General features: G+C 41.4%; 1 protein-coding gene and 1 pseudogene across 1 annotated transcript; both read left to right on the plus strand.

Annotated features, from left to right (window-relative positions):
• Positions 1-317: 317 nt before the first annotated feature.
• Positions 318-10,044, plus strand: LOC115387661 (myosin heavy chain, fast skeletal muscle-like; annotated as a pseudogene).
• Positions 10,045-13,570: 3,526 nt separating this feature from the next.
• On the plus strand, positions 13,571-25,283 carry LOC115387659 (myosin heavy chain, fast skeletal muscle-like). Its single transcript, XM_030090472.1, is given in 40 exon segments — positions 13,571-13,774; positions 13,862-14,005; positions 14,135-14,291; positions 14,420-14,447; positions 14,528-14,645; positions 14,729-14,821; positions 14,905-14,968; positions 15,092-15,190; positions 15,277-15,380; positions 15,470-15,608; positions 15,715-15,833; positions 15,912-16,061; positions 16,178-16,348; positions 16,434-16,740; positions 16,866-16,942; positions 17,029-17,116; positions 17,198-17,315; positions 17,396-17,519; positions 17,603-17,739; positions 17,840-18,095; positions 18,310-18,552; positions 18,648-18,824; positions 18,905-19,050; positions 19,127-19,217; positions 19,332-19,721; positions 19,851-19,977; positions 20,073-20,191; positions 21,460-21,523; positions 21,526-21,655; positions 21,738-21,921; positions 22,018-22,183; positions 22,341-22,465; positions 23,248-23,556; positions 23,648-23,851; positions 23,956-24,081; positions 24,173-24,343; positions 24,488-24,592; positions 24,736-24,831; positions 24,933-25,064; positions 25,266-25,283. Coding segments are annotated over 40 exon segments (5,820 nt in total).
• Positions 25,284-25,719: the final 436 nt, after the last annotated feature.

Below are 25,719 nucleotides of genomic sequence, written 5' to 3' on the forward strand. Positions count from 1 at the left end.
CAACTGAGAAGCTGAGAGAATGTGAAGTGTGAATGATTTCACAGAATATTGTTAGTTGAAAAAAAGTCATACTTTTACTCATTCAAACAAATGTGACTAAGGCCATTTTCATTGACATTTTACAGCATCTGAAGGCTCTGGGAGAGACGGCACAACTCAATCTTTTCCAGAAGGAGCTGAGGTAAAAAAAACAAAACAAAACAAACAAAAACAAACAAAAAAATTTAACGTAAAATGCACATTTGACTGCATCATGTTCATGTGCTTATACTCCTGCGTGCAACTCTCACCTTTTCAGTCTCAACTAAAGTGCCATCATGAGCACAGACGCGGAGATGGAGGCCTATGGCCCGGCGGCCATCTACCTCCGGAAGACAGAAAAGGAGAGGATTGAGGCTCAGACAGCTCCGTTTGATGCTAAAACTGCATACTTCGTTGCTGATGTTGATGAGATGTACCTCAAGGGGAAACTGGTGAAGAAAGAGGGTGGCAAAGCCACAGTTGAAACTGATACAGGAAAGGTAGGTGAATAAGTCGGATTTGCTCACAAAATAAAAAATTGTCATGTGTCGCTGTCATGTGACACTTGGAACTTTGTTTGTTTTTCCCAATCAGTCACTCACTGTAAAAGAGGATGACATCCACCCCAGGAATCCCCCCAAGTTCGACAAGATTGAGGACATGGCCATGATGACCCACCTCAATGAACCCTGTGTGCTGTATAACCTCAAAGAGCGTTATGCATCATGGATGATCTACGTGAGTTTCCTTTAAACTGTAATAACTTAATGTTAACAGGAGAGGTGTGAATATTAAGTTTATTCTCTCCAATTCAACAGACCTACTCTGGTCTCTTCTGCGTCGTGGTGAACCCCTACAAGTGGCTCCCAGTGTACGATGCCCAAGTCGTTGGTGCCTACAGAGGCAAGAAGAGGATTGAGGCTCCACCCCACATCTTCTCCATCTCTGACAATGCCTATCAGTTCATGCTCACAGGTAATATGAAAGATAAAAATGTCACAACATTAAAGAACAATAAATTACCAAATAATCTTGATGAAATATTCATGAAAACTGAACTTAAGTAAGCCATATATTTGTATTTTAGATCGTGAGAACCAGTCAGTCCTGATCACGTAAGTATAGCTCAGATTGTTATCTTAGTCACTCTGTCATAGGAGCTGAAACTTAATAGTGTCTCTTCTTCCCCAGCGGAGAATCTGGTGCTGGAAAGACTGTCAACACCAAGCGTGTCATCCAGTACTTTGCAACAATTGCAGCTCTTGGAGCGAAGAAAGAGGCTCCAGTACCTGGCAAAATGCAGGTATATTCATTATATTCATTATCAGGATTTTTTTTTTTTTTCAGATGAAAACTGTGTGCAATATTTGACTGTCACAACAATTTCATCTTATAGGGCTCCCTTGAGGACCAAATTGTTGCAGCCAATCCTCTGTTGGAGGCCTATGGTAATGCCAAGACTGTGAGGAATGACAACTCCTCTCGTTTCGTAAGTGTAAAAGACTGGATTTAAGCACTTTAAGCACCATATGAAGAACATTGTTCATTTCATTCTGCTATATGTTTAGGGTAAATTCATCAGAATTCACTTCGGTACCTCTGGCAAACTGGCCTCCGCAGATATTGAAACGTGTAAGTATTTTTCATTTTTTGCAAAAGGTCCACGGTTTGCTCTGTTTTAATGTACTGTTGAAGAGACAAGATTCACGACTCATCTAATTAAGAAGCATTTCTGTCACTGAGTGCTGTCATATATATAACATGTTACAACCTATCATTACACGTAGATCTGCTGGAGAAGTCTCGTGTCACCTTCCAGCTGTCCGCTGGAGAGCTACCATATCTTCTATCAGCTGATGACTGGCCATAAGCCTGAGCTGCTGGGTATGTTCAAGCAGATTGGGAACCTAAGATTAAAGAGGCTGATATGATATTAGAAAAAGAAATTCTCATGGATGTTGTTTTCATTATTTCAGAGGGTCTGCTGATCACCACCAACCCCTATGACTACCCAATGATCAGTCAGGGTGAAATCACTGTCAAGAGCATCAATGACGTGGAGGAGTTCATTGCAACTGACGTGAGTCAACAATGTTGATAAATTGTCAATGTGTGTACTAGAGTGGAAGAAAAAGTTCAAAATCAATTAATGGAAACATTTTGCTTCATTACCTTTGCAGACCGCCATTGACATCTTGGGCTTCACTGGTGAGGAGAAAATTGGCATCTACAAGCTGACTGGTGCTGTGATGCATCACGGAAACATGAAATTCAAGCAGAAGCAGCGTGAGGAGCAGGCTGAGCCTGATGGCACTGAGGGTAAGACAGCACTTCCAAAACAATGTTGATTCAGAAATGGCTACACTACAATGTATATGGATCTGTCTCTGAGTGTACAGATAACTAACAGGCTATTTTTCCGACAGTGGCTGATAAAATCGCCTACCTCCTGGGTCTGAACTCTGCTGACATGCTGAAGGCTCTGTGCTACCCCAGGGTCAAGGTCGGAAATGAGATGGTGACCAAAGGTCAGACCGTCCCACAGGTAAACAACATACATTTTGTAAACAGACATTATCGTAAAGTTTTTTTACAGGTGGGTAAGTGCAATATTAAGGTGTTTTTTTTTTCCAGGTCAACAATGCTGTCTCAGCTCTCTGCAAGTCTATCTATGAGAAAATGTTCTTGTGGATGGTCATCCGTATCAATGAGATGTTGGACACAAAGCAGGCCAGAAGCTTCTTCATTGGAGTGCTGGATATTGCTGGATTTGAGATCTTTGATGTAAGACCTTATAATTCTTACAATGTGTAATCCAGTGAGGATGTTGAAGTAAGACACTTTTTCAAAGTAGATTTTGAATCTTTGAAAAAAACTAATTGCTTTTCTGTAACTTCAGTTCAACAGCTTGGAGCAGCTGTGCATCAACTTCACCAATGAGAAACTGCAACAGTTCTTCAACCACCACATGTTCGTCCTGGAGCAAGAGGAGTACAAGAAAGAAGGCATTGAATGGGAGTTCATTGACTTCGGTATGGACTTGGCTGCCTGCATTGAGCTTATTGAGAAGGTATGTATTCACACCGTGTAATGATTCACTGCTTACAGTTGCTGCTAAGTGATGTTTTTTACCAAGAAACATTAACTCTCCTCAGCCAATGGGCATCTTCTCCATCCTTGAAGAGGAGTGCATGTTCCCCAAGGCCTCTGACACCACCTTCAAGAACAAGCTGCATGATCAGCATCTTGGGAAGACAAAGGCCTTTGAGAAGCCAAAGCCTGGAAAGGGCAAGGCCGAGGCTCACTTTTCTCTGGTTCACTATGCTGGTACTGTGGACTACAATATCACTGGCTGGCTGGACAAGAACAAGGACCCACTGAATGACTCAGTGGTTCAGCTGTACCAGAAGTCTTCCAACAAACTGCTGGCCTTCCTGTATGCCGCCCATGCTGGAGCTGAGGGTAAGAACCAGTTCAAACTGTTAATTTGCTCATACAAAATTTCACAAGAGTTTTCTCTGGCTAAACATACATGGACAAGATATGACACAAATTAAGACCACTTTAACAACTTTCTTGAAAACAGAGGCTTCCGGTGGCGGTGGCAAGAAGGGTGGCAAGAAGAAGGGTGGCTCCTTCCAGACTGTCTCTGCTCTGTTCAGGGTATGTACAGTACAATTTTATTTTGTGTAAAATGTAGAACCAAATTTGAAAAAAAAAAAAAATGAACAATGGATGATGCAATCCACAGGAGAACTTGGGCAAGCTGATGACCAACTTGAGGAGCACCCATCCTCACTTTGTGCGCTGCTTGATTCCCAATGAATCAAAGACTCCAGGTAAATCACATCATGTGTTGTTTTTGTAACTGTAACTAATGCTGGAACATGAAAACCTTAATGTAGTATTTTCACATTTATAGGTCTGATGGAGAATTTCTTGGTCATCCACCAGCTGAGGTGTAACGGTGTGCTGGAGGGTATCAGAATCTGCAGAAAGGGTTTCCCCAGCAGAATCCTCTATGGTGACTTCAAGCAGAGGTGAACATGATCTTCAATACAAATATGAGAAAAAGATGTGAAAGCAACTGTATCAGCATGAACACAATTTCCTCTTGCAGATACAAAGTCCTGAATGCCAGTGTCATCCCTGAGGGACAGTTCATTGACAACAAGAAGGCTTCAGAGAAGCTGCTGGGCTCCATTGATGTGGACCACACTCAGTACAAGTTTGGCCACACAAAGGTATGTCATTATTCAGCTTGGTGTCTGGAAATATTTAGTGACACTTTAAGTGATTGCTTATTAACTTGGCTTTGCCAACATAGGTGTTCTTCAAAGCTGGTCTGCTGGGTACTCTTGAGGAGATGAGAGATGAGAAACTGGCTGAGCTGGTGACCATGACTCAGGCTCTCTGCAGAGGATATGTCATGAGGAAGGAATTTGTCAAGATGATGGAGAGGAGGTAAAGAAATTATAAAATACACACAATATTCCCATTACTCATTTCAGATCTCATGGAGGCAAAAGTAATATATGATGACATATCGTCTATCTGGTTTTAGAGAATCTATCTACAGCATCCAGTACAACGTCCGTTCATTCATGAATGTGAAAAACTGGCCATGGCTGAAACTTTACTTCAAGATCAAGCCACTTTTGAAGAGTGCTGAGACTGAGAAGGAGCTGCAGCAGATGAAGGAAAACTATGACAAGATGAAATCAGACCTTGCTGCTGCTCTGGCCAGAAGAAGGAACTGGAGGAGAAGATGATAGCATCTGCAGGAGAAAAGACCTGCAACTTCAAGTTGCTGCAGTAAGTTTAAAATAAAACCAAGACAAAATCTTAACTGTGTTACGATATGAGGAAAACAATTCACCTATTCTTTGTACTGTAGGAAGTGGAGAGCCTCTCTGATGCAGAGGAAAGGTGTGAAGGGTTGATCAAGAGCAAGATCCAGATTGAGGCCCAAACTCAAAGAGACCTCTGAGAGACTGGAGGATGAAGAGGAAATCAATGCTGAGCTGACTGCCAAGAAGAGGAAGTTGGAGGATGAGTGCTCTGAGCTGAAGAAGGACATTGATGACTTGGAACTCACCTTGGCTAAGTGGAGAAGGAGAACATGCCACTGAAAACAAAGTGCGCTTAAATTCACATTTACTAAAATAGGACTTATTTGGTTCGTTTTTTTTCAAACATGGAGTGTCTAAAATGTTTTTCTAACAATGCTTTTAGGTGAAAAACCTGACTGAGGAGATGGCATCTCAAGATGAGGCCATCGCTAAGTTGACCAAGGAGAAGAAGCCCTCCAAGAGTCCCACCAGCAAACACTGGATGATCTCCAGGCAGAGGAAGACAAAGTCAACACTCTGACAAAGGCCAAAACAAAGCTGGAACAGCAAGTGGACGATGTAAGAAAACTATTTTTAAGCTGGAAATACTGTTGGAAACTTGAAAATTCTAAATTACTCACATTTTCATTGCCTAACAGCTTGAGGGTTCACTGGAGCAGAGAAGAAGCTCCGTATGGACCTTGAGAGAGCAAGAGGAAGCTTGAAGGAGATCTGAAGTTGGCCCAGGAATCAATCATGGATCTGGAGAATGACAAGCAGCAATCTGATGAGAAACTCAAGAAGTAACTAACTGAATGTTCAGTTCTGCACTGAAAACGTGTGAGCAAATTAAAGCTTCTGGTTCTGTTGATATTCAGGAAGGACTTTGAGACGAGCCAGCTGCCTCAGCAAGATTGAGGATGAACAGTCTCTTGGTGCTCAGCTTCAGAAGAAGATCAAGGAACTCCAGGTGACACACACTGAATAAGTATTTCCATCTAAGGTTGATTATTATTATGGGAATCAAATTACAGTACACAAATGACTAAAGAAGTCCTCTTCATGAATTTGCCATCATCTCTAGGCTCGCATTGAGGAGCTGGAGGAGGAGATTGAAGCTGAGAGGGCTGCTCGGGCTAAGGTGGAGAAGCAGAGAGCTGATCTCTCCAGGGAGCTTGAGGAGATCAGTGAGAGGCTTGAGGAAGCTGGTGGAGCAACCGCCGCTCAGATTGAGATGAACAAGAAGCGTGAGGCTGAGTTCCAGAAGCTGCGTCGTGACCTTGAAGAATCCACCCTGCAGCACGAAGCTACTGCAGCAGCTCTCCGCAAGAAGCAGGCTGACAGTGTGGCAGAGCTGGGAGAGCAGATCGACAACCTCCAGCGTGTCAAGCAGAAGCTGGAGAAGGAGAAGAGCGAGTACAAGATGGAGATCGATGACCTGACCAGCAATATGGAGGCTGTAGCCAAATCAAAGGTGAGTAAATAGCTTGCTTGTGTTCGCTAGGTCTGCTCCTTATAATTAAAAAAATAACTAAACCTGAAATGGCATGAGTATTACATCTAAAGATATAAACAAAATCCATCATATTGTGCTGCTGTAGGGCAACTTGGAGAAAATTAGCAGAAGTCTTGAAGACCAACTGAGTGAGCTTAAGGCCAAAAATGATGAGAATGTCCGCCAGCTGAATGATGTTAATGCTCAGAGGGCAAGACTTCAGACAGAAAATGGTATGTCATATGTTGGAGAAATTCATCAAACAAAAGATTTAAAAATGTAGGAATGTATTTCTTAAAGAATAACATCTTTCTACGTTGTCTATCAGGTGAGTACTCTCGCCAGATTGAGGAGAAGGAAGCCCTTGTTTCTCAGCTGACGAGAGGCAAACAGGCCTTCACTCAGCAGATTGAGGAGCTCAAGAGGCACGTTGAAGAGGAAGTCAAGGTGAGAAAAGTTTCTATTCCCTGTTGCATTATTGAGAATATGAAGGAGAACATGAAAGTACTGACATGCAGTAGGCTTCTAAACTTATATTTGGGTCAATGGAGTTATCAATCTCACATTCAACTTTTTGTTGAACAGGCCAAGAACGCCCTGGCTCATGCTGTTCAGTCAGCCCGCCATGACTGTGACCTGCTCAGGGAGCAGTTTGAGGAGGAGCAGGAGGCCAAGGCTGAGCTGCAGAGGGGAATGTCCAAGGCCAACAGTGAGGTGGCTCAGTGGAGATCCAAATATGAGACAGATGCTATTCAGCGCACTGAGGAGCTGGAGGAGGCCAAGTAAATAATAGTCTTTTCTTTCTTTGAGCAAGCTTTCACTATCGCTGCTGGCTTTAATCCCAAAAATACTCTAATTTTCAGGGAAAAAGCTTGCCCAGCGCCTGCAGGAAGCTGAGGAATCCATTGAGGCTGTGAACTCCAAGTGTGCCTCTTTGGAGAAGACCAAGCAGAGGCTGCAGGGAGAGGTGGAGGACCTCATGATTGATGTGGAGAGAGCAAATGCTCTGGCTGCCAACCTTGACAAAAAGCAGAGGAACTTTGACAAGGTAAATTCTTAATCTTGCCATCAAAACAATGGTTTGAACAGATCAACACATACACAGATTATTCACAGATCATTTGAATCACCTTCAAAATCTAGGTCCTGTCAGAATGGAAACAAAATATGAGGAGGGGCAGGCAGAGCTGGAAGGAGCCCAAAAGGAGGCTCGCTCTCTCAGCACTGAACTCTTCAAGATGAAGAACTCCTATGAAGAGGCTCTGGATCAGCTGGAGACCTTGAAGAGAGAGAACAAGAACCTGCAGCGTATGTTTATTGTATAAAAACATTTTTTCTCTTCTGTAGTAGTTCCTCTTTTTCCAGTGACATATTATATATACTTATGTTGTGTCGTTGGCACAATTAAGTTGCTATGTGAAACAAAAAGTTCCTGTAAATATAATTGACTGTGCTTGCTCTGCAGAGGAGATCTCCGACTTGACAGAACAGATTGGTGAGACTGGAAAGAGCATCCATGAGTTGGAGAAGGCCAAGAAAACTGTGGAGACCGAAAAGTCCGAAATTCAGACTGCACTGGAAGAGGCTGAGGTAACATTTTAACAATTCGATGTGTTCACAGCAAATTATTAAATTGATTGTTTTTCTAGTGTTTCTTAAAATAACTTTTTGTACATTTAATTATTTGAAGGGCACTCTGGAGCACGAGGAAGCCAAGATTCTCCGCGTTCAGCTTGAGCTCAACCAGGTGAAAGGTGAGGTTGACAGGAAGCTTTCAGAGAAGGATGAGGAGATGGAGCAGATCAAGAGAAACAGCCAGAGGGTGATCGACTCCATGCAGAGCACTCTTGACTCTGAGGTCAGGAGCAGGAATGATGCCCTGAGAGTCAAGAAGAAGATGGAGGGAGACCTGAATGAGATGGAGATTCAGCTGAGCCATGCCAACAGGCAGGCTGCTGAGGCTCAGAAACAACTCAGGAATGTCCAGGGACAGCTCAAGGTCAGTTTTCTGAGATCATTCAATTACAATAACAAATCTGCAATGGTACTAACTGTTGAAAATGTCATGTCTGTCATCAGGATGCCCAACTGCACCTTGATGATGCTATCAGAGGACAGGAGGACATGAAGGAGCAGGTTGCAATGGTGGAGCGCAGAAATGGTCTGATGCTGGCTGAGATCGAGGAGCTGAGAGCCGCCCTGGAGCAGACAGAGAGAGGACGCAAAGTGGCTGAGCAGGAGCTGGTTGATGCCAGTGAGCGTGTGGGACTGCTGCACTCTCAGGTTTGATGTCAACATTCAGAATATGATATGGCAAATTATTTTTTTGGTGTCATGTCAAGCATTTTATTACCTAAGCCTAATACTCTTTCTCCCACATTCAGAACACCAGTCTTATTAACACCAAGAAGAAGCTGGAGTCTGACCTCATCCAAGTTCAGGGTGAGGTGGACGATGCTGTTCAGGAAGCCAGAAACGCTGAGGAGAAAGCCAAAAAGGCTATCACTGATGTGAGATTACAACAATTTCACTGCTATATTATTTCATATGGAATGGCATTCTCATCCAAATAAATGGTAAATTACTTTTGAAACATTTAAGGCTGCCATGATGGCTGAGGAGCTGAAGAAGGAACAGGACACCAGTGCTCATCTGGAGAGGATGAAGAAGAACCTGGAGGTCACAGTCAAAGATCTGCAGCACCGTCTGGATGAGGCTGAGAACCTCGCCATGAAGGGTGGCAAGAAGCAGCTCCAGAAACTGGAGTCCAGGGTACGAACAAAGAGTCATATCCTTACTCCTCCATGTTTGCTGAAGAGTACAAATCAGTTTTACTGTAAATCCTGTATGTTTTACTGCATAACATTTGTGATATTTTTATTTAATCTATCTCACTTTCTGCTGTAGGTACGTGAACTTGAGTCTGAAGTTGATGCTGAGCAGAGACGTGGAGCTGATGCTGTTAAGGGAGTTCGCAAATATGAGAGGAGAGTGAAGGAGCTCACCTACCAGGTAATGCATTTATCCAAGACAAAAAAAAAGACACAAACTTCATTTCATTATATGTTATTTATTTAATATGTAATAATTCCTCCATGTAGACTGAGGAAGACAAGAAAAATGTGAACAGACTTCAGGATCTGGTGGACAAGCTGCAGCTTAAAGTCAAGTCTTACAAGAGACAGGCTGAGGAGGCTGTAAGTTGACTGAATTGACTTCAAATCTCATCGTGTGGCTCATGTATCAAAAGATAATATCACTTAACATCCTTCACAGGAGGAGCAGGCCAACACTCACATGTCTAGACTGAGAAGGTTCAGCATGAGCTGGAGGAAGCTCAGGAGAGAGCAGATATCGCTGAATCCCAGGTCAACAAGCTGAGAGCCAAGAGCCGTGATGTTGGAAAAGTATGTGTCTGATCGCTTTGGATGCAAAATATTGTTGAATATGAATGTAATAAATACATGTTGTCAGGTAAAGAATGACAGACATGATTACTGCATAAGAACAGACACTCATGTGTTTACAGTATGTGTGCCGAAAATAATTATATTCTTCTTGCTTTTTTTTTCTAGGCTGACGCTGAATAAGAAGCAACACCTCCTGGGACATTCTGACAGAGTTCATATAATATGAACCGGCAGTTGAATTGTCATTTTACAATGCATAATTTCAATAAACTGTTTCATGATCTCTATTTACTTTGTATTATTTGCTCTCATGTTGTTCGACTGACAGCGATTTCTTGGAATATTTGCTCTATGCAATTTAAAAGTGTTCAGAGCCCCTCTAGGTCAATATCGCATTTACATTTGACTTCTTTCTGATCATGGTCATGAAAGTTGAATCGAGGCTCAACAGCACTGCTGTTTATCAGTTTTGGGGTCTTTCAGCATGACCAGTGGAAAGATGTTGGGATACCAATCAATTAAATTACCAACTTAAATGGTCACCTCATACATTGAGTTGAATGACAACAAAAAGTAATATATTTCACATATAAAATATCTTATATGGGTTTGTATTTGTGGGATTTTACAGTCACCAAATACACCTAAAATGGTCTCTTTTCAGATGCAGTAAAATCTAATGCACAGCTAGCCAGAATAGAGCAGAACTTTATTGTCACCATGTCACACACAAGGTATCAGCATGACCAAATTTAGTGGGTGCTCTTAAAAATATTGTAAAGCCTAATAAATACACAAAATAACTTTAACAAAAATAACAAAAAAATCACTGAAAGCACGCACAGTCGAGCAATGTCATCACATCATGGATAACAATAACTTCTGAAGACCCAGCAGTAACAGTAACACTGATATTTTACTTATTTACTTATACATACAGTTAACTAGAAGTTAAATGATTGCATTAGCATAAGTTAAGTATAACAGATTTGTTTAAAGTTACATATCATTTTGACAGTGATTCTCAACATGCATGCTTTACTTGATTTGGGTATTACACTGTTAAATTTTTACACTATCGTAAAAAAGTAAACATGCAATGCTACAGGTCATTACAAGTGCTTTCTCATAGCTGTTATCTATCATCAACTGTATTTTACGCAATGTCACCACACATCACTCAAAGGCTTCTTCAAACACTTACTGTAAAAGAAAAACAGTATCAACTCATTGGCTACATGCACCATTGCTGCTGTCATGCAGTAGTAATACAGGGCAATGTAGTTGTAGCTACGAGAGAATTCACTCATTACTGATGAAAGAAGTCAGCTACACAGGCGTCTGTGCCACCTTTTATGTTCTCCAGAAGCCTCTGTCAACAATTTACTATTACTGACACCACAGATGCCTTTCTATATTTAATGATGCTGCTCCCACAACCTTATCCTGACCGAAAATGTGAGCAGTCATCAATAAATGACACAGTTGGCTTATAAAATCTGATACCCCCTTCTCCGTCCAGCACAGCTCATGCCCCTATTAGTTTTAGACACTGAGAAGGAGATGATAATCTATTTTTGAAGGTACCAGCCTGTAAAAAATACATTTTAAGAAATAAATGAAAAAAATCATGAAATTTTCTGTGCTATTTCAGTAGATAAAAATGTGTAATAAATGCCATGGCTTAACTTTCATTGCCATGATCATTACTGGAAAGAAGAAGAAGAAGCATCTCAAGGCAAAAGGTTTATTCTGAAAACACTAAAACTCAGCCAACCATATGAAATGTGAGGAATGTTATTATCATAGAATATCGAATTGAAACTTTAAAGAAGTTGGTGTTTTGATATGTGTCACATATTTATAATTCATTTTAAGTTTAGTAGCATTACAATATTATACCAACGGTAAATTTTCATTTTCATCTAAATATTCAATATTCAGTAAATTTTCAACCTCAAATTAGAGACTGATCAATTTATACCCTGCCTTTCATTTACTGGATCAGCTCCACCTGCATGCAAATCAATGTTGAGTTTTCAAGGTCTGCTTTCATTATATGAAATAAGGAAACAATTTTAGCGCTCTAAGATACCACAAGCAAAGATGACAGTTGTAATGACTTACAATGAATTATGTTTTTTAGCTATAAACACTTAATTTTATTAAGCAAGAGTAAAACGTGATTATTTGAGTTACTTATATCTTACTCTGGCCTTGCAATGGCAACACGGATCAACAGTGACAAATAAATTGGTTGATAGGAAATAAATGTTAAAACTCGGAAAATGTTGTCAACAGCATATCTGAATGCGTCCTATAAATACATTTTCTCTCAGTGCCAGAAACAAGTCACTGCTCCCCCCCCTTTACTGGATTTATTTTGACTTTGGCAATACCTTGTGATCTGGTGGTAAGATGGCAAATAAAAGTCGGCTCCATGTAATCTTGGGCATGTAAGCTGATCTGCTTCCATCCTTGTCATAGAGACTTTATCATAATTACATCATTTTTATGTCAGGCAGTCAGCGTACCCCCCTGAACCTACTGTAACATTTTGAGAAATGAGAAAACACTATTTATACTTGTATCTTGCCCTGGTTGAATAATGTGCTTCGACTTTCTTCTTTGAACTGTATTTCCCCAGAGATATGTAACACTTATACAGCGTTAATGGAAACTGCCTCAGTCTGATATCTGAGAGTTGATTGCCCTGTAACTAGGCACCAGAGGCATCTCAATACTTCCCCAAATTTAAAACTCATTACATGCTCTGGCATTAAACTGATCATGATACAGGTGCCAGCTATAAACCCTGCCACCCTAAAATTATTTCCCCCCCGCCTTGGATTTATTGGAACAAATAAACCACAAACACGAAGAACACTTTTACAATTTCCAAGTTAATTTGCTGTGGAAATTACTGGCGTACTCACCACTGACAAATCATGTTACAGACTGTATCATCCAATGACACTGTAATCACCTTTTTTTTTCCATTTTTTTTTTTAAGAAACACCTTAACTCCATTCCTTCTCATCATTGTGTCAGTAAATGATCATTCATGGTGCTTTTCAATGGAGTACGGTAATTCAAATTACCCATAAACAATACTGAGTCAGCATAGCATCAGCTAATATATTGATCAACTATGACTGATATGTCATAGATGTGTTCAAAAGATTATTGTTAATTCTGATGTTAAGAAAAATCTACAAAACCTAATCAAAACAAATTTTGAGCTTTTATCAGACTTTTTTAAACTGGCAGCGATATATGCACACAATGCAACATGACTATAAATGTATACCTAACCATATCAGTATCGAGCGATGAGGTGCCAAAGACTGACCAAACAGAGTAAGGTTCATTTGCTGAGGAGGCAGAGCTGTTCAGTATAAAATACCAGCAGCTGGAGGCCTCTGCTCTAAACTGACGGGCATCTCAGTCAGGTGAGTACTTCAAACTGTTCGTATGCTGTGTTTCTGTCATACCATTTCACAATTCGCAATGATTTTGTTAAGTTTTTACGGATTACTCTTTTTAACATGAATATTTTCATCATTTCGTGTGAATACATACTCATAGTCTTTGATGAAATAAAATGACGGTATTTACATGATCAACTTGTACTTTATTTGTAGAATCCTGAGGTACACCAGAAAGAATTTCTGTTTCTGCATAGGCTGAGGTAATATCGATGAAACAAAAATGAGACAATTTAGAAAGATGAACTTAGATATTAGAAAAATTAAGGATTCATATGTGATTTCTTTCCCTCCCTCACATTCAGGCCCCAATAAAGTGCCAAAATGAGCACAGACGCGGAGATGGAGCAGTATGGCCCGGCGGCCATATACCTCCGGAAGACAGAAAAGGAGAGGATTGAGGCTCAGACAGCTCCGTTTGATGCTAAAACTGCATACTTCGTTGCTGAACCTGAAGAAATGTACCTCAAGGGGAAACTGGTGAAGAGAGAGGGTGGCAAAGCCACAGTTGAGACTGATACAGGAAAGGTAGGTGAATGAACTGGATTTACTCACAAAATGTAAATTCTGTGCTGTCATGTGACACAAAGAACTTTGTGTGTCATTCCTAATCAGTCAATCACTGTAAAAGAGGAGGATATTCATCCCAGGAACCCTCCAAAGTTCGATAAGATGGAGGACATGGCCATGATGACCCATCTGAACGAGCCTTCTGTGCTGTATAACCTCAAAGAGCGTTATGCATCATGGATGATCTACGTGAGTTTCTCCTGACAGCTAATAACCAATTACTTGTATTAATTATTTCAAAATTGTGGTTTTTCATGTTTGACACTGAAGTGGTTGTTTCTGGATGTAATTAATTGTTTAAAATCTTTTCTACAACAGACCTACTCTGGGTTGTTCTGTGTTGTCGTGAATCCCTACAAGTGGCTTCCTGTATATGATGCTGTATGTGTGGCAGCATACAGAGGCAAGAAGAGGATTGAGGCTCCACCCCACATCTTCTCCATCTCTGACAATGCCTATCAGTTCATGCTCACAGGTAAGCTCAAAATCTAAAACATAGAGCTATACATTTAAGTAGATTGCTACTTTGCAGAAAGTTGCTTTGACATACATTTATTGAAGAAATAATGAAAATAAACTTTGTTAAACCTGTTTCAATTTCAGATCGTGAGAACCAGTCTGTCCTGATTACGTGAGTTTGGCTGAAAATTTGATGTGAAAAATTGTCACAATGTACGTAAGACTGAAACTAATGTGTCTCTTCTTCCCCAGCGGAGAATCCGGTGCTGGAAAGACTGTCAACACCAAGCGTGTCATCCAGTATTTCGCTACAATTGCTGCAATTGGAGCGAAGAAAGCTGAGCAGCCTGCAGCAACTGGCAAAATCCAGGTACGTTTCTCATCAGGAGAGATCACTTTTTAAGACTAAAGTTGTTTTTGTTTGGCTCATATTACTAAAACTTCATCTTGCAGGGCTCCCTTGAGGACCAAATTGTTGCAGCCAATCCTCTGTTGGAGGCTTATGGTAATGCCAAGACTGTGAGGAATGACAACTCTTCCCGTTTCGTAAGTGTTGGGGGGAAATAAAGTATTAGTTATTTAAGCATCACACGAAGAATCTCATTGACTCAACTTTGATATGTCTTCAGGGTAAATTCATCAGAATTCATTTTGGCACCTCTGGTAAACTGGCCTCAGCAGATATTGAAACATGTAAGTGAGTTTACAGGTGACAAGGATGCTAGACACGATTCAAAACAAAATGTTACGAAATGTTTGTTTTCACTACATCCTATGACGCGTCAAACATGTAACTGTCCATCATTTGACTGTTAGATCTGCTGGAGAAGTCTCGTGTCACCTTCCAGCTGTCTGCTGAGAGGAGCTACCATATCTTCTATCAGCTGATGACTGGCCACAAGCCTGAGCTGCTGGGTATGTTGAAACTTCAACCACGAATCATATGAGTGGAAATTAAATCTATAAAAATGTTCACATTTTTGTTGTTTCTTCTCTTTCAGAGGCCCTCTTGATCACCACCAACCCCTATGACTACCCAATGATCAGTCAGGGTGAAATCACTGTCAAGAGCATCAATGACGTGGAGGAGTTCATTGCAACAGATGTAAATTCTCAATTAAGTCTATCATAATTACTTTCTGCTGAATGCTCTATACAAAATTGCAAACATCAACACCCTCGTTTGTTCTTCAGACCGCCATTGACATCTTGGGTTTCAATGCTGATGAGAAGGTCAGCATCTACAAGCTGACTGGTGCTGTGATGCATCACGGAAACATGAAATTCAAGCAGAAGCAGCGTGAGGAGCAGGCTGAGCCTGATGGCACTGAGGGTAAGTCTGAGGAAATTCACTGAGGCTTGATTCATTAATGGTTATGGTGACATGTATGAACATACCGTACTCCCAGTGAACTGATGAAATAGCTCTTTCCATACAGTGGCAGATAAGATCGCCTACCTCCTGGGACTGAACTCTGCTGATATGCTGAAGGCTCTGTGCTACCCCAGAGTCAAGGTCGGAAATGAGTTTGTGACCAAGGGTCAGACCGTCCCACAGGTAACGACAGTAATATGTATGAATAAAATGTTTAGTCCAAAATAATTATTGTATTGCTAAATAAATTGTTGTTTCCAGGTCAACAATGCTGTCTCAGCTCTCTGCAAGTCTATCTATGAGAAAATGTTCTTGTGGATGGTCATCCGTATCAATGAGATGTTGGACACAAAGCAGGCCAGAAGCTTCTTCATTGGAGTGCTGGATATTGCTGGATTTGAGATCTTTGATGTAAGAACTTGCAATTTTTACAACGTGTAATTTCGGAAGGATACTGAAGTAACACACTTTTTCAAACTATATTTTGAATCTTTGAAAAAAAGTTAATTGCTTTTCTGTAACTTCAGTTCAACAGCTTGGAGCAGCTCTGCATCAACTTCACCAATGAGAAACTGCAACAGTTCTTCAACCACCACATGTTCGTCCTGGAGCAAGAGGAGTACAAGAAAGAAGGCATTGATTGGGAGTTCATTGACTTCGGTATGGACTTGGCTGCCTGCATTGAGCTTATTGAGAAGGTATGTTTTCACACCGTGTAATGATTCACTGCTTACAGTTGCTGCTAAGTGATGTTTTTTACCAAGAAACATGAACTCTCCTCAGCCAATGGGCATCTTCTCCATCCTTGAAGAGGAGTGCATGTTCCCCAAGGCCTCTGACACCACCTTCAAGAACAAGCTGCATGATCAGCATCTTGGAAAGACAAAGGCCTTTGAGAAGCCGAAGCCTGGAAAGGGCAAGGCCGAGGCTCACTTTGCTCTGGTTCACTATGCTGGTACTGTGGACTACAATATCACTGGCTGGCTGGACAAGAACAAGGACCCACTGAATGACTCAGTGGTTCAGCTGTACCAGAAGTCTTCCAACAAACTGCTGGCCTTCCTGTATGCCGCCCATGCTGGAGCTGAGGGTAAGGATCCTTAAAAACTTGTTGAAAAAAACTGAAGAAATACAAAAGTTTTGACAACCAACTTCTCACAGGAAAAAAATGTTTCAGTGATGTTAAAGTTGTGTTGTTCTGTTTTTCACAAACAGAGGCTTCCGGTGGCGGTGGCAAGAAGGGTGGCAAGAAGAAGGGTGGCTCCTTCCAGACTGTCTCTGCTCTGTTCAGGGTATGTACAGTCCAATTTTATTTTGTATAAAATGTAGGACCAAATTTGAAAAAAATATAATGAACAATGGATGATGCAATCCACAGGAGAACTTGGGCAAGCTGATGACCAACTTGAGGAGCACCCATCCTCACTTTGTGCGCTGCTTGATTCCCAACGAAACTAAGACTCCAGGTAAATCCGCAGTTTCATGGCAAAAACAATTCCATGCTTCTGCAAAAGAAAAATGGGCTGACATTAATTTCTGAATTTCAGGTCTTATGGAGAATTTCTTGGTCATCCACCAGCTGAGGTGTAACGGTGTGCTGGAGGGTATCAGAATCTGCAGAAAGGGTTTCCCCAGCAGAATCCTCTATGGTGACTTCAAGCAGAGGTGAACATGAGTTTCAATGCAAATAAAAGAAAATGATGTGAAAGCAACTGTATCAGCATGAACACAATTTCCTCTTGCAGATACAAAGTCCTGAATGCCAGTGTCATCCCTGAGGGACAGTTCATTGACAACAAGAAGGCTGCAGAGAAGCTGCTGGGCTCCATTGATGTGGACCACACTCAGTACAAGTTTGGCCACACAAAGGTATGTCATTATTCAGCTTGGTGTCTGGAAATATTTGGCGATACTTAAAGTGATTGCTTATTAATTTGGATTGCCAAACATAGGTGTTCTTCAAAGCTGGTCTGCTGGGTACTCTTGAGGAGATGAGAGATGAGAAACTGGCTGAGCTGGTGACCATGACTCAGGCTCTCTGCAGAGGATATGTCATGAGGAAGGAATTTGTCAAGATGATGGAGAGGAGGTAAAGAAATTATAAAATACACACAATATTCCCATTACTCGTTTCAGATTTCATGGAGGCAAAAGTAATATATGATGACATATCGTCTATCTGGTTTTAGAGAATCTATCTACAGCATCCAGTACAACGTCCGTTCATTCATGAATGTGAAAAACTGGCCATGGCTGAAACTTTACTTCAAGATCAAGCCACTTTTGAAGAGTGCTGAGACTGAGAAGGAGCTGCAGCAGATGAAGGAAAACTATGACAAGATGAAATCAGACCTTGCTGCTGCTCTGGCCAAGAAGAAGGAACTGGAGGAGAAGATGGTTTCCCTTCTGCAGGAGAAAAATGACCTGCAGCTTCAAGTGGCTGCAGTAAGTTTAAAATAAAACCAAGACAAAATTCTTAACTGTGTTACTATATGAGAAAACAAATACACATCCTGAATTTGCTGATATCCAAATTCAGTAGTGTGATCTTGTAATCATCCGATCACTTATCATTAACATGAAAGCAAAAATAATGATTCTTTCATTTGTTTTTTCACTTTGTTGCACCCGCATAATTCACCTATTTCTTGTACTGTAGGAAGTGGAGAGCCTCTCTGATGCAGAGGAAAGATGTGAAGGGTTGATCAAGAGCAAGATCCAGATTGAGGCCAAACTCAAAGAGACCTCTGAGAGACTGGAGGATGAAGAGGAAATCAATGCTGAGCTGACTGCCAAGAAGAGGAAGTTGGAGGATGAGTGCTCTGAGCTGAAGAAGGACATTGATGACTTGGAACTCACCTTGGCTAAAGTGGAGAAGGAGAAACATGCCACTGAAAACAAAGTGCGCTTAAATTCACATTTACTAAAATAGGACTTATTTGGTTCGTTTTTTTCAAACATGGAGTGTCTAAAATGTTTTTCTAACAATGCTTTTAGGTGAAAAACCTGACTGAGGAGATGGCATCTCAAGATGAGGCCATCGCTAAGTTGACCAAGGAGAAGAAAGCCCTCCAAGAGTCCCACCAGCAAACACTGGATGATCTCCAGGCAGAGGAAGACAAAGTCAACACTCTGACAAAGGCCAAAACAAAGCTGGAACAGCAAGTGGACGATGTAAGAAAACTATTTTTAAGCTGGAAATACTGTGGAAACTTGAAAATTATAAATTACTCACATTTTTCATTGCCTCACAGCTTGAGGGTTCACTGGAGCAAGAGAAGAAGCTCCGTATGGACCTTGAGAGAGCCAAGAGGAAGCTTGAAGGAGATCTGAAGTTGGCCCAGGAATCCATAATGGATCTGGAGAATGACAAGCAGCAATCTGATGAGAAAATCAAGAAGTAAATAACTGAATGTTCAGTTCTGCACTGAAAACATGTGAGCAAAATTAAAGCTTCTGGTTCTGTTGATATTCAGGAAGGACTTTGAGACGAGCCAGCTGCTCAGCAAGATTGAGGATGAACAGTCTCTTGGTGCTCAGCTTCAGAAGAAGATCAAGGAACTCCAGGTGACACACACTGAATAAGTATTTCCATCTAAGATTGATTATTATTATGGGAATCAAATTACAGTACACAAATGATTGAAGAAGTCCTCTTCATGAATTTGCCATCATCTCTAGGCTCGCATTGAGGAGCTGGAGGAGGAGATTGAAGCTGAGAGGGCTGCTCGGGCTAAGGTGGAGAAGCAGAGAGCTGATCTCTCCAGGGAGCTTGAGGAGATCAGTGAGAGGCTTGAGGAAGCTGGTGGAGCAACCGCCGCTCAGATTGAGATGAACAAGAAGCGTGAGGCTGAGTTCCAGAAGCTGCGTCGTGACCTTGAAGAATCCACCCTGCAGCACGAAGCTACTGCAGCAGCTCTCCGCAAGAAGCAGGCTGACAGTGTGGCAGAGCTGGGAGAGCAGATCGACAACCTCCAGCGTGTCAAGCAGAAGCTGGAGAAGGAGAAGAGCGAGTACAAGATGGAGATCGATGACCTGTCCAGCAACATGGAGGCTGTAGCCAAATCAAAGGTGAGTAAATAGCTTGCTTGTGTTCGGTAGGTCTGCTCCTTATAATTAAAAATTAACTAAACCTGAATCTTAGACATGAGTATTACATCTAAAGATATAAACAAAATCCATCGTGTTATGCTGCTGTAGGGCAACTTGGAGAAAATTAGCAGAACTCTTGAAGACCAACTGAGTGAGCTTAAGGCCAAAAATGATGAGAATGTCCGCCAGCTGAATGATATTAATGCTCAGAGGGCAAGACTTCAGACAGAAAATGGTATGTCATATGTTGGAGAAATTCATCAAACAAAAGATTTAAAAATGTAGGAATGTATTTCTTAATGAATAACATCTTTCTACGTTGTCTATCAGGTGAGTACTCTCGCCAGATTGAGGAGAAGGAAGCCCTTGTTTCTCAGCTGACGAGAGGCAAGCAGGCCTTCACTCAGCAGATTGAGGAGCTCAAGAGGCACGTTGAAGAGGAAGTCAAGGTGAGAAAAGTTTCCATTCCTTGTTGCATTATTGAGAATATGAAGAACATAAAAGTACTGACATGCAGTAGGCTTCTAAACTGATATTTGGGTCATGGAGTTATCAACCTCAGGCCCCATCCGCACGAAGACGAATCCAGGCCAAAACGCAAAAATATTTGATCAATTCATCCTGTCATCCACACGAATTCAGCATTCTGTGGATCTGAAACCGAACATTTTGAAACCAGGTCCCAGGGTGAACAGATCCGAAAACTGTTGAATCCGCGTCTCCGTATTTACTCCCATTTTGGAGCACTTCCTGATACGCTTGTGTCATCGCGCTTCGTCTTAACAAACGCGCAAGCGCAGAGCACTGTAAACAACAATAACAATGGCGCTGTGCAGTGTACCAGACGTCCTGCTGAAGACTGCGAGCCTTTTGCTGCTTTTACAGCAAAATATTACACTCCTTCAGTGCCACCGGATACAACAAACCAACATGGAGAACGCCATGCTTTATATATATTTTTATTATTATTGTAAATATATACGTACATGGCAAACATTATGCCGGGGGGTACACAATAAGCGAGCAGTTTATTTCAAACGGTTTAAATTTCTCACAGATACTGATAGTTTTTACAGCCTTTTTGTTTTCGGAGTCTTTTAACATTTTTATACAAGAGACTACATTTCTGAAGTGGGGAAATGGCTTCTGCCTGCTGTATTTGCATTTATGATTAAAGAATTTTGATATTAGGATTAGTAAATTGACGAAAAAAAAAACACCCCTTCGTTTTCCAGTTTTCTGAAGAAACAAAAAAACACATTTTCCTACCTCAAAGTAAAGTCCTTGTGTACATTATTAATTACAAAGCGACAGAAATCCTTCCAAAAGATCTTGGAGTCATCACGTCCAAAAGAGATGTTGAGTTGTTTCAGGGTGATTTCCGCAGAAAGAACAGTTCACATCAATGTCCCTTTTATATTTTGTCATGAAGTGGTCAGCAGGATGCTTCATGCAATGTTGGATCGACCATGAAAAAGATCACAAAGGGCTACAAGGCGGAGGTGCTATGATATTGCCATGTATTTCCAGCGGTTGTCAATGAAGCGCCACCTAACGGCCTGCCATGTTATTGCAACGTTTCGGCCGTTTTGAAAACAGTCATGTGGACGGTCATAAATATTGAATCAACTCCGTCTTTACGGGTAAACGCTTTTGGAACTATGAGCATTTTGTCGTCGTGTGGATGGGGCCTCACATTCAACTTTTTGTTGAACAGGCCAAGAACGCCCTGGCTCATGCTGTTCAGTCAGCCCGCCATGACTGTGACCTGCTCAGGGAGCAGTTGAGGAGGAGCAGGAGGCCAAGGCTGAGCTGCAGAGGGGAATGTCCAAGGCCAACAGTGAGGTGGCTCAGTGGAGATCCAAATATGAGACTGATGCTATCCAGCGCACTGAGGAACTGGAGGAGGCCAAGTAAATAATAGTCTTTTCTTTCTTTGAGCAAGCTTTCACTATAGCTGCTGGCTTTAATCCCAAATATTACTCTACTTTCCAGGAAAAAGCTTGCCCAGCGCCTGCAGGAAGCTGAGGAATCCATTGAGGCTGTGAACTCCAAGTGTGCCTCTTTGGAGAAGACCAAGCAGAGGCTGCAGGGAGAGGTGGAGGACCTCATGATCGATGTGGAGAGAGCAAATGCTCTGGCTGCCAACCTTGACAAAAAGCAGAGGAACTTTGACAAGGTAAATTCTTAATCTTGCCATCAAAACAATGGTTGAACAGATCAAACACATACACAGATTATTCACAGATCATTTGAATCACCTTCAAAAATCTAGGTCCTGGCAGAATGGAAACAAAAATATGAGGAGGGGCAGGCAGAGCTGGAAGGAGCCCAAAAGGAGGCTCGCTCTCTCAGCACTGAACTCTTCAAGATGAAGAACTCCTATGAAGAGGCTCTGGATCAGCTGGAGACCTTGAAGAGAGAGAACAAGAACCTGCAGCGTATGTTTATTGTATAAAAACATTTTTTCTCTTCTGTAGTAGTTCCTCTTTTTCCAGTGACATATTATATATACTTATGTTGTGTCATTCGCACAATTAAGTTACTATGTGAAACATAAAGTTCCTGTAAATATAACTGACTGTGCTTGCTCTGCAGAGGAGATCTCCGACTTGACAGAACAGATTGGTGAGACTGGAAAGAGCATCCATGAGTTGGAGAAGGCCAAGAAAACTGTGGAGACCGAAAAGTCTGAAATTCAGACTGCACTGGAAGAGGCTGAGGTAACGTCTTGTAACATTTTAGAATTTATTTTACTCAGCAAAAGATATTTCTTAAAGGGGCTGTATCATGCTTTTTTAGCTAGTCCAAACCCTAGAAATGGCACTAACATGGTAATAGTTTATTTTTGGCGCAAAGGAAAAGTCATTTTGTGTGAAATAAAAGATTTTCTGGGGCTAATTCTGAAACCCGGAAGAGAAAACGCTCTGTTTCACTGAAAATCCCGCCTCTCCCCCTGTGGACTTTGACTGACAGCGTACTTCAACCAATCAGTGCGTCGTTAGCGTCTCTAAGGGTTAGCTTTAGCTCTTTAGCTCTAGCTTCTCTACACGGAAATACACGCGAAAACATCTTTTCCTGTTAGAAACTCACCAAGCGCAGACCCTTCAGACTCTTGCTCTTGCTTGACTGTTGCTTTCAGACAATGGTTGAAGTTTATCTCCGTAATCAGAGTTAGAAAAAAGCGGCAACGCTGATTGCCGAGGGCCTGCGGGAGGGGGGCTCAGGGGAGCCATCTTCTCCGTGTGACGTGAAAGTGGGAAAACAGAGCGTTTTCACGGGTGCGGGAGGGGCTGCCTCTCTGAGCAGCACAACAAGGAGGAAAGCTCAAACATGCAGGCACGAAGGAAAAAACGCTTTGGGGGTGTTTTTGGTGAGTACATAGCCATATAACAAGGTTAAAACATACAAAAAGTGAATTTTGCATGATACAGCCCCTTTAAAAGTAGTAGTTTATAATTTTTTTTTAGTAGGTTTTAAATACATTTGTTTTAATTTTTTGAAGGGCACTCTGGAGCACGAGGAAGCCAAGATTCTTCGCGTTCAGCTTGAGCTCAACCAGGTGAAAGGTGAGGTTGACAGGAAGCTGGCAGAGAAGGATGAGGAGATCGAGCAGATCAAGAGAAACAGCCAGAGGGTGATCGACTCCATGCAGAGCACTCTTGACTCTGAGGTCAGGAGCAGGAATGATGCTCTGAGAGTCAAGAAGAAGATGGAGGGAGACCTGAATGAGATGGAGATTCAGCTGAGCCATGCCAACAGGCAGGCTGCTGAGGCTCAGAAACAACTCAGGAATGTCCAGGGACAGCTCAAGGTGAGTTTTCTGAGATCATTCACTTACAATAAGAAATCTGCAATGGTACTAACTGTTGAAAATGAGTGTTCTTAATTTCTTCCGTCATCAGGATGCCCAACTGCACCTTGATGATGCTGTCAGAGGACAGGAGGACATGAAGGAGCAGGTTGCAATGGTGGAGCGCAGAAATGGTCTGATGTTGGCTGAGATCGAGGAGCTGAGAGTTGCCCTGGAGCAGACAGAGAGAGGACGCAAAGTGGCTGAGCAGGAGCTGGTTGATGCCAGTGAGCGTGTGGGACTGCTGCACTCTCAGGTTTGATGTCAGAATTTCAGGACATAATATGAAAAAGTACTGTCCCAGATCCAGAAGTTTACAATCCTTTGTAATTATTATTTTCATTCTTCTCCCACATTCAGAACACCAGTCTTATTAACACCAAGAAGAAGCTGGAGTCTGACCTCGTCCAGGTTCAGAGTGAGGTGGACGATGCTGTTCAGGAAGCAAGAAACGCTGAGGAGAAAGCCAAAAAGGCTATCACTGATGTGAGATTACAACAATTTCACTGCTATATTATTTCATATGGAATGGCATTCTCATCCAAATTAACTGTAAATTACTTTTGAAACATTTAAGGCTGCCATGATGGCTGAGGAGCTGAAGAAGGAACAGGACACCAGTGCTCATCTGGAGAGGATGAAGAAGAACCTGGAGGTCACAGTCAAAGATCTGCAGCACCGTCTGGATGAGGCTGAGAACCTCGCCATGAAGGGTGGCAAGAAGCAGCTCCAGAAACTGGAGTCCAGGGTAAGAGTCAAACAGAGTTGTAAATGTTTTAAGAACTATACGGTGAAACCATTACAAAAAATAAATACACACACACACACCATATATATATATATATATATATATATATATATATAAATATATATATATCATGTTGCTTCATAGGTTCGTGAATTGGAGTCTGAAGTTGAGGCTGAGCAGAGACGTGGAGCTGATGCTGTTAAAGGAGTTCGCAAATATGAGAGGAGAGTGAAGGAGCTCACCTACCAGGTAATGCATTCAACAATCTATCTATCCATCCATTATCTACTGCTATTCTGGTGCTGGGTCACGGCGATAACACCAGAAGCAGGGATGCCCAGATTTCCCCATCCCCAGACATTACTGACCATTTTATAATTCAATCTCTGTAGACTGAAGAGGACAAGAAGAATGTGAATAGACTTCAGGATCTGGTGGACAAGCTGCAGCTTAAAGTCAAGGCATACAAGAGACAAGCTGAGGAAGCTGTAAGTAAACTACAGCTTTATGGTAGATGTGTTCCAGCTAGACTTAAAATGTCTTAATTAACCCCATAATTAACACTCTCTAACTTTAAAACCTTTCACAGGAGGAGCAGGCCAACACTCACATGTCCAAGCTCAGAAAGGTCCAACATGAACTGGAAGAATCTCAGGAGAGAGCAGACATTGCTGAGTCCCAAGTCAATAAGCTGAGAGCTAAGAGCCGTGATGTTGGAAAGGTAATACTAATGTAAAAATATCTTCAGAACAAATTTAAGATGTAAAATTTTTAAACAGTGATAGCGCTTCTTTTTTAATTATTAGTGAAGCATGTGAAGTCAATTATTTGCATTTTAACCACATGAAAAGTAATGAACTGTGCAAATAATGGCAAAAGCTCACAAAATAATTCCATAATTCTGTTTATCTTTTTCTTTTAGAGTGACTCCGCTGAGTAACAACTGAAGTACGACTGAAGTTTTTCAACTGAATTCATATAATATGATTCAATTGTTGAAATCCTGTAACGTCACACATTTCAATAAACATCTTTCCTAATTCATTTTCTGTGTATTTCATCAAAAATTATTCTACAACAATGAAGCAGCTACATGAGAAAGAGTTTACTATATTTACGTTATTATACTTATTATTTACTTATAATTTATTATATTAAAGCTAGGGTTGGCGATCTGAATGAGATACATTTTTTTAAATACTGGTTAAAATGATCTTTATGACCCGATGGGAAGCAATTCATAGCGTGTTTTTAAAATAGTTTGGAAAATATCCGCTATCTACAGCAGGAGTAAAACAAGAAAAACAGCAACCATTCGTCTTGCCGGGACACCTTTTTTTTAAACCAATCAAATCCCTTCGCCATTTGACCTGTCC

The sequence above is a fragment of the Salarias fasciatus genome, chromosome 4, assembly GCF_902148845.1.
Source record: "Salarias fasciatus chromosome 4, fSalaFa1.1, whole genome shotgun sequence".
Classification (NCBI taxonomy): domain Eukaryota; kingdom Metazoa; phylum Chordata; class Actinopteri; order Blenniiformes; family Blenniidae; genus Salarias; species Salarias fasciatus.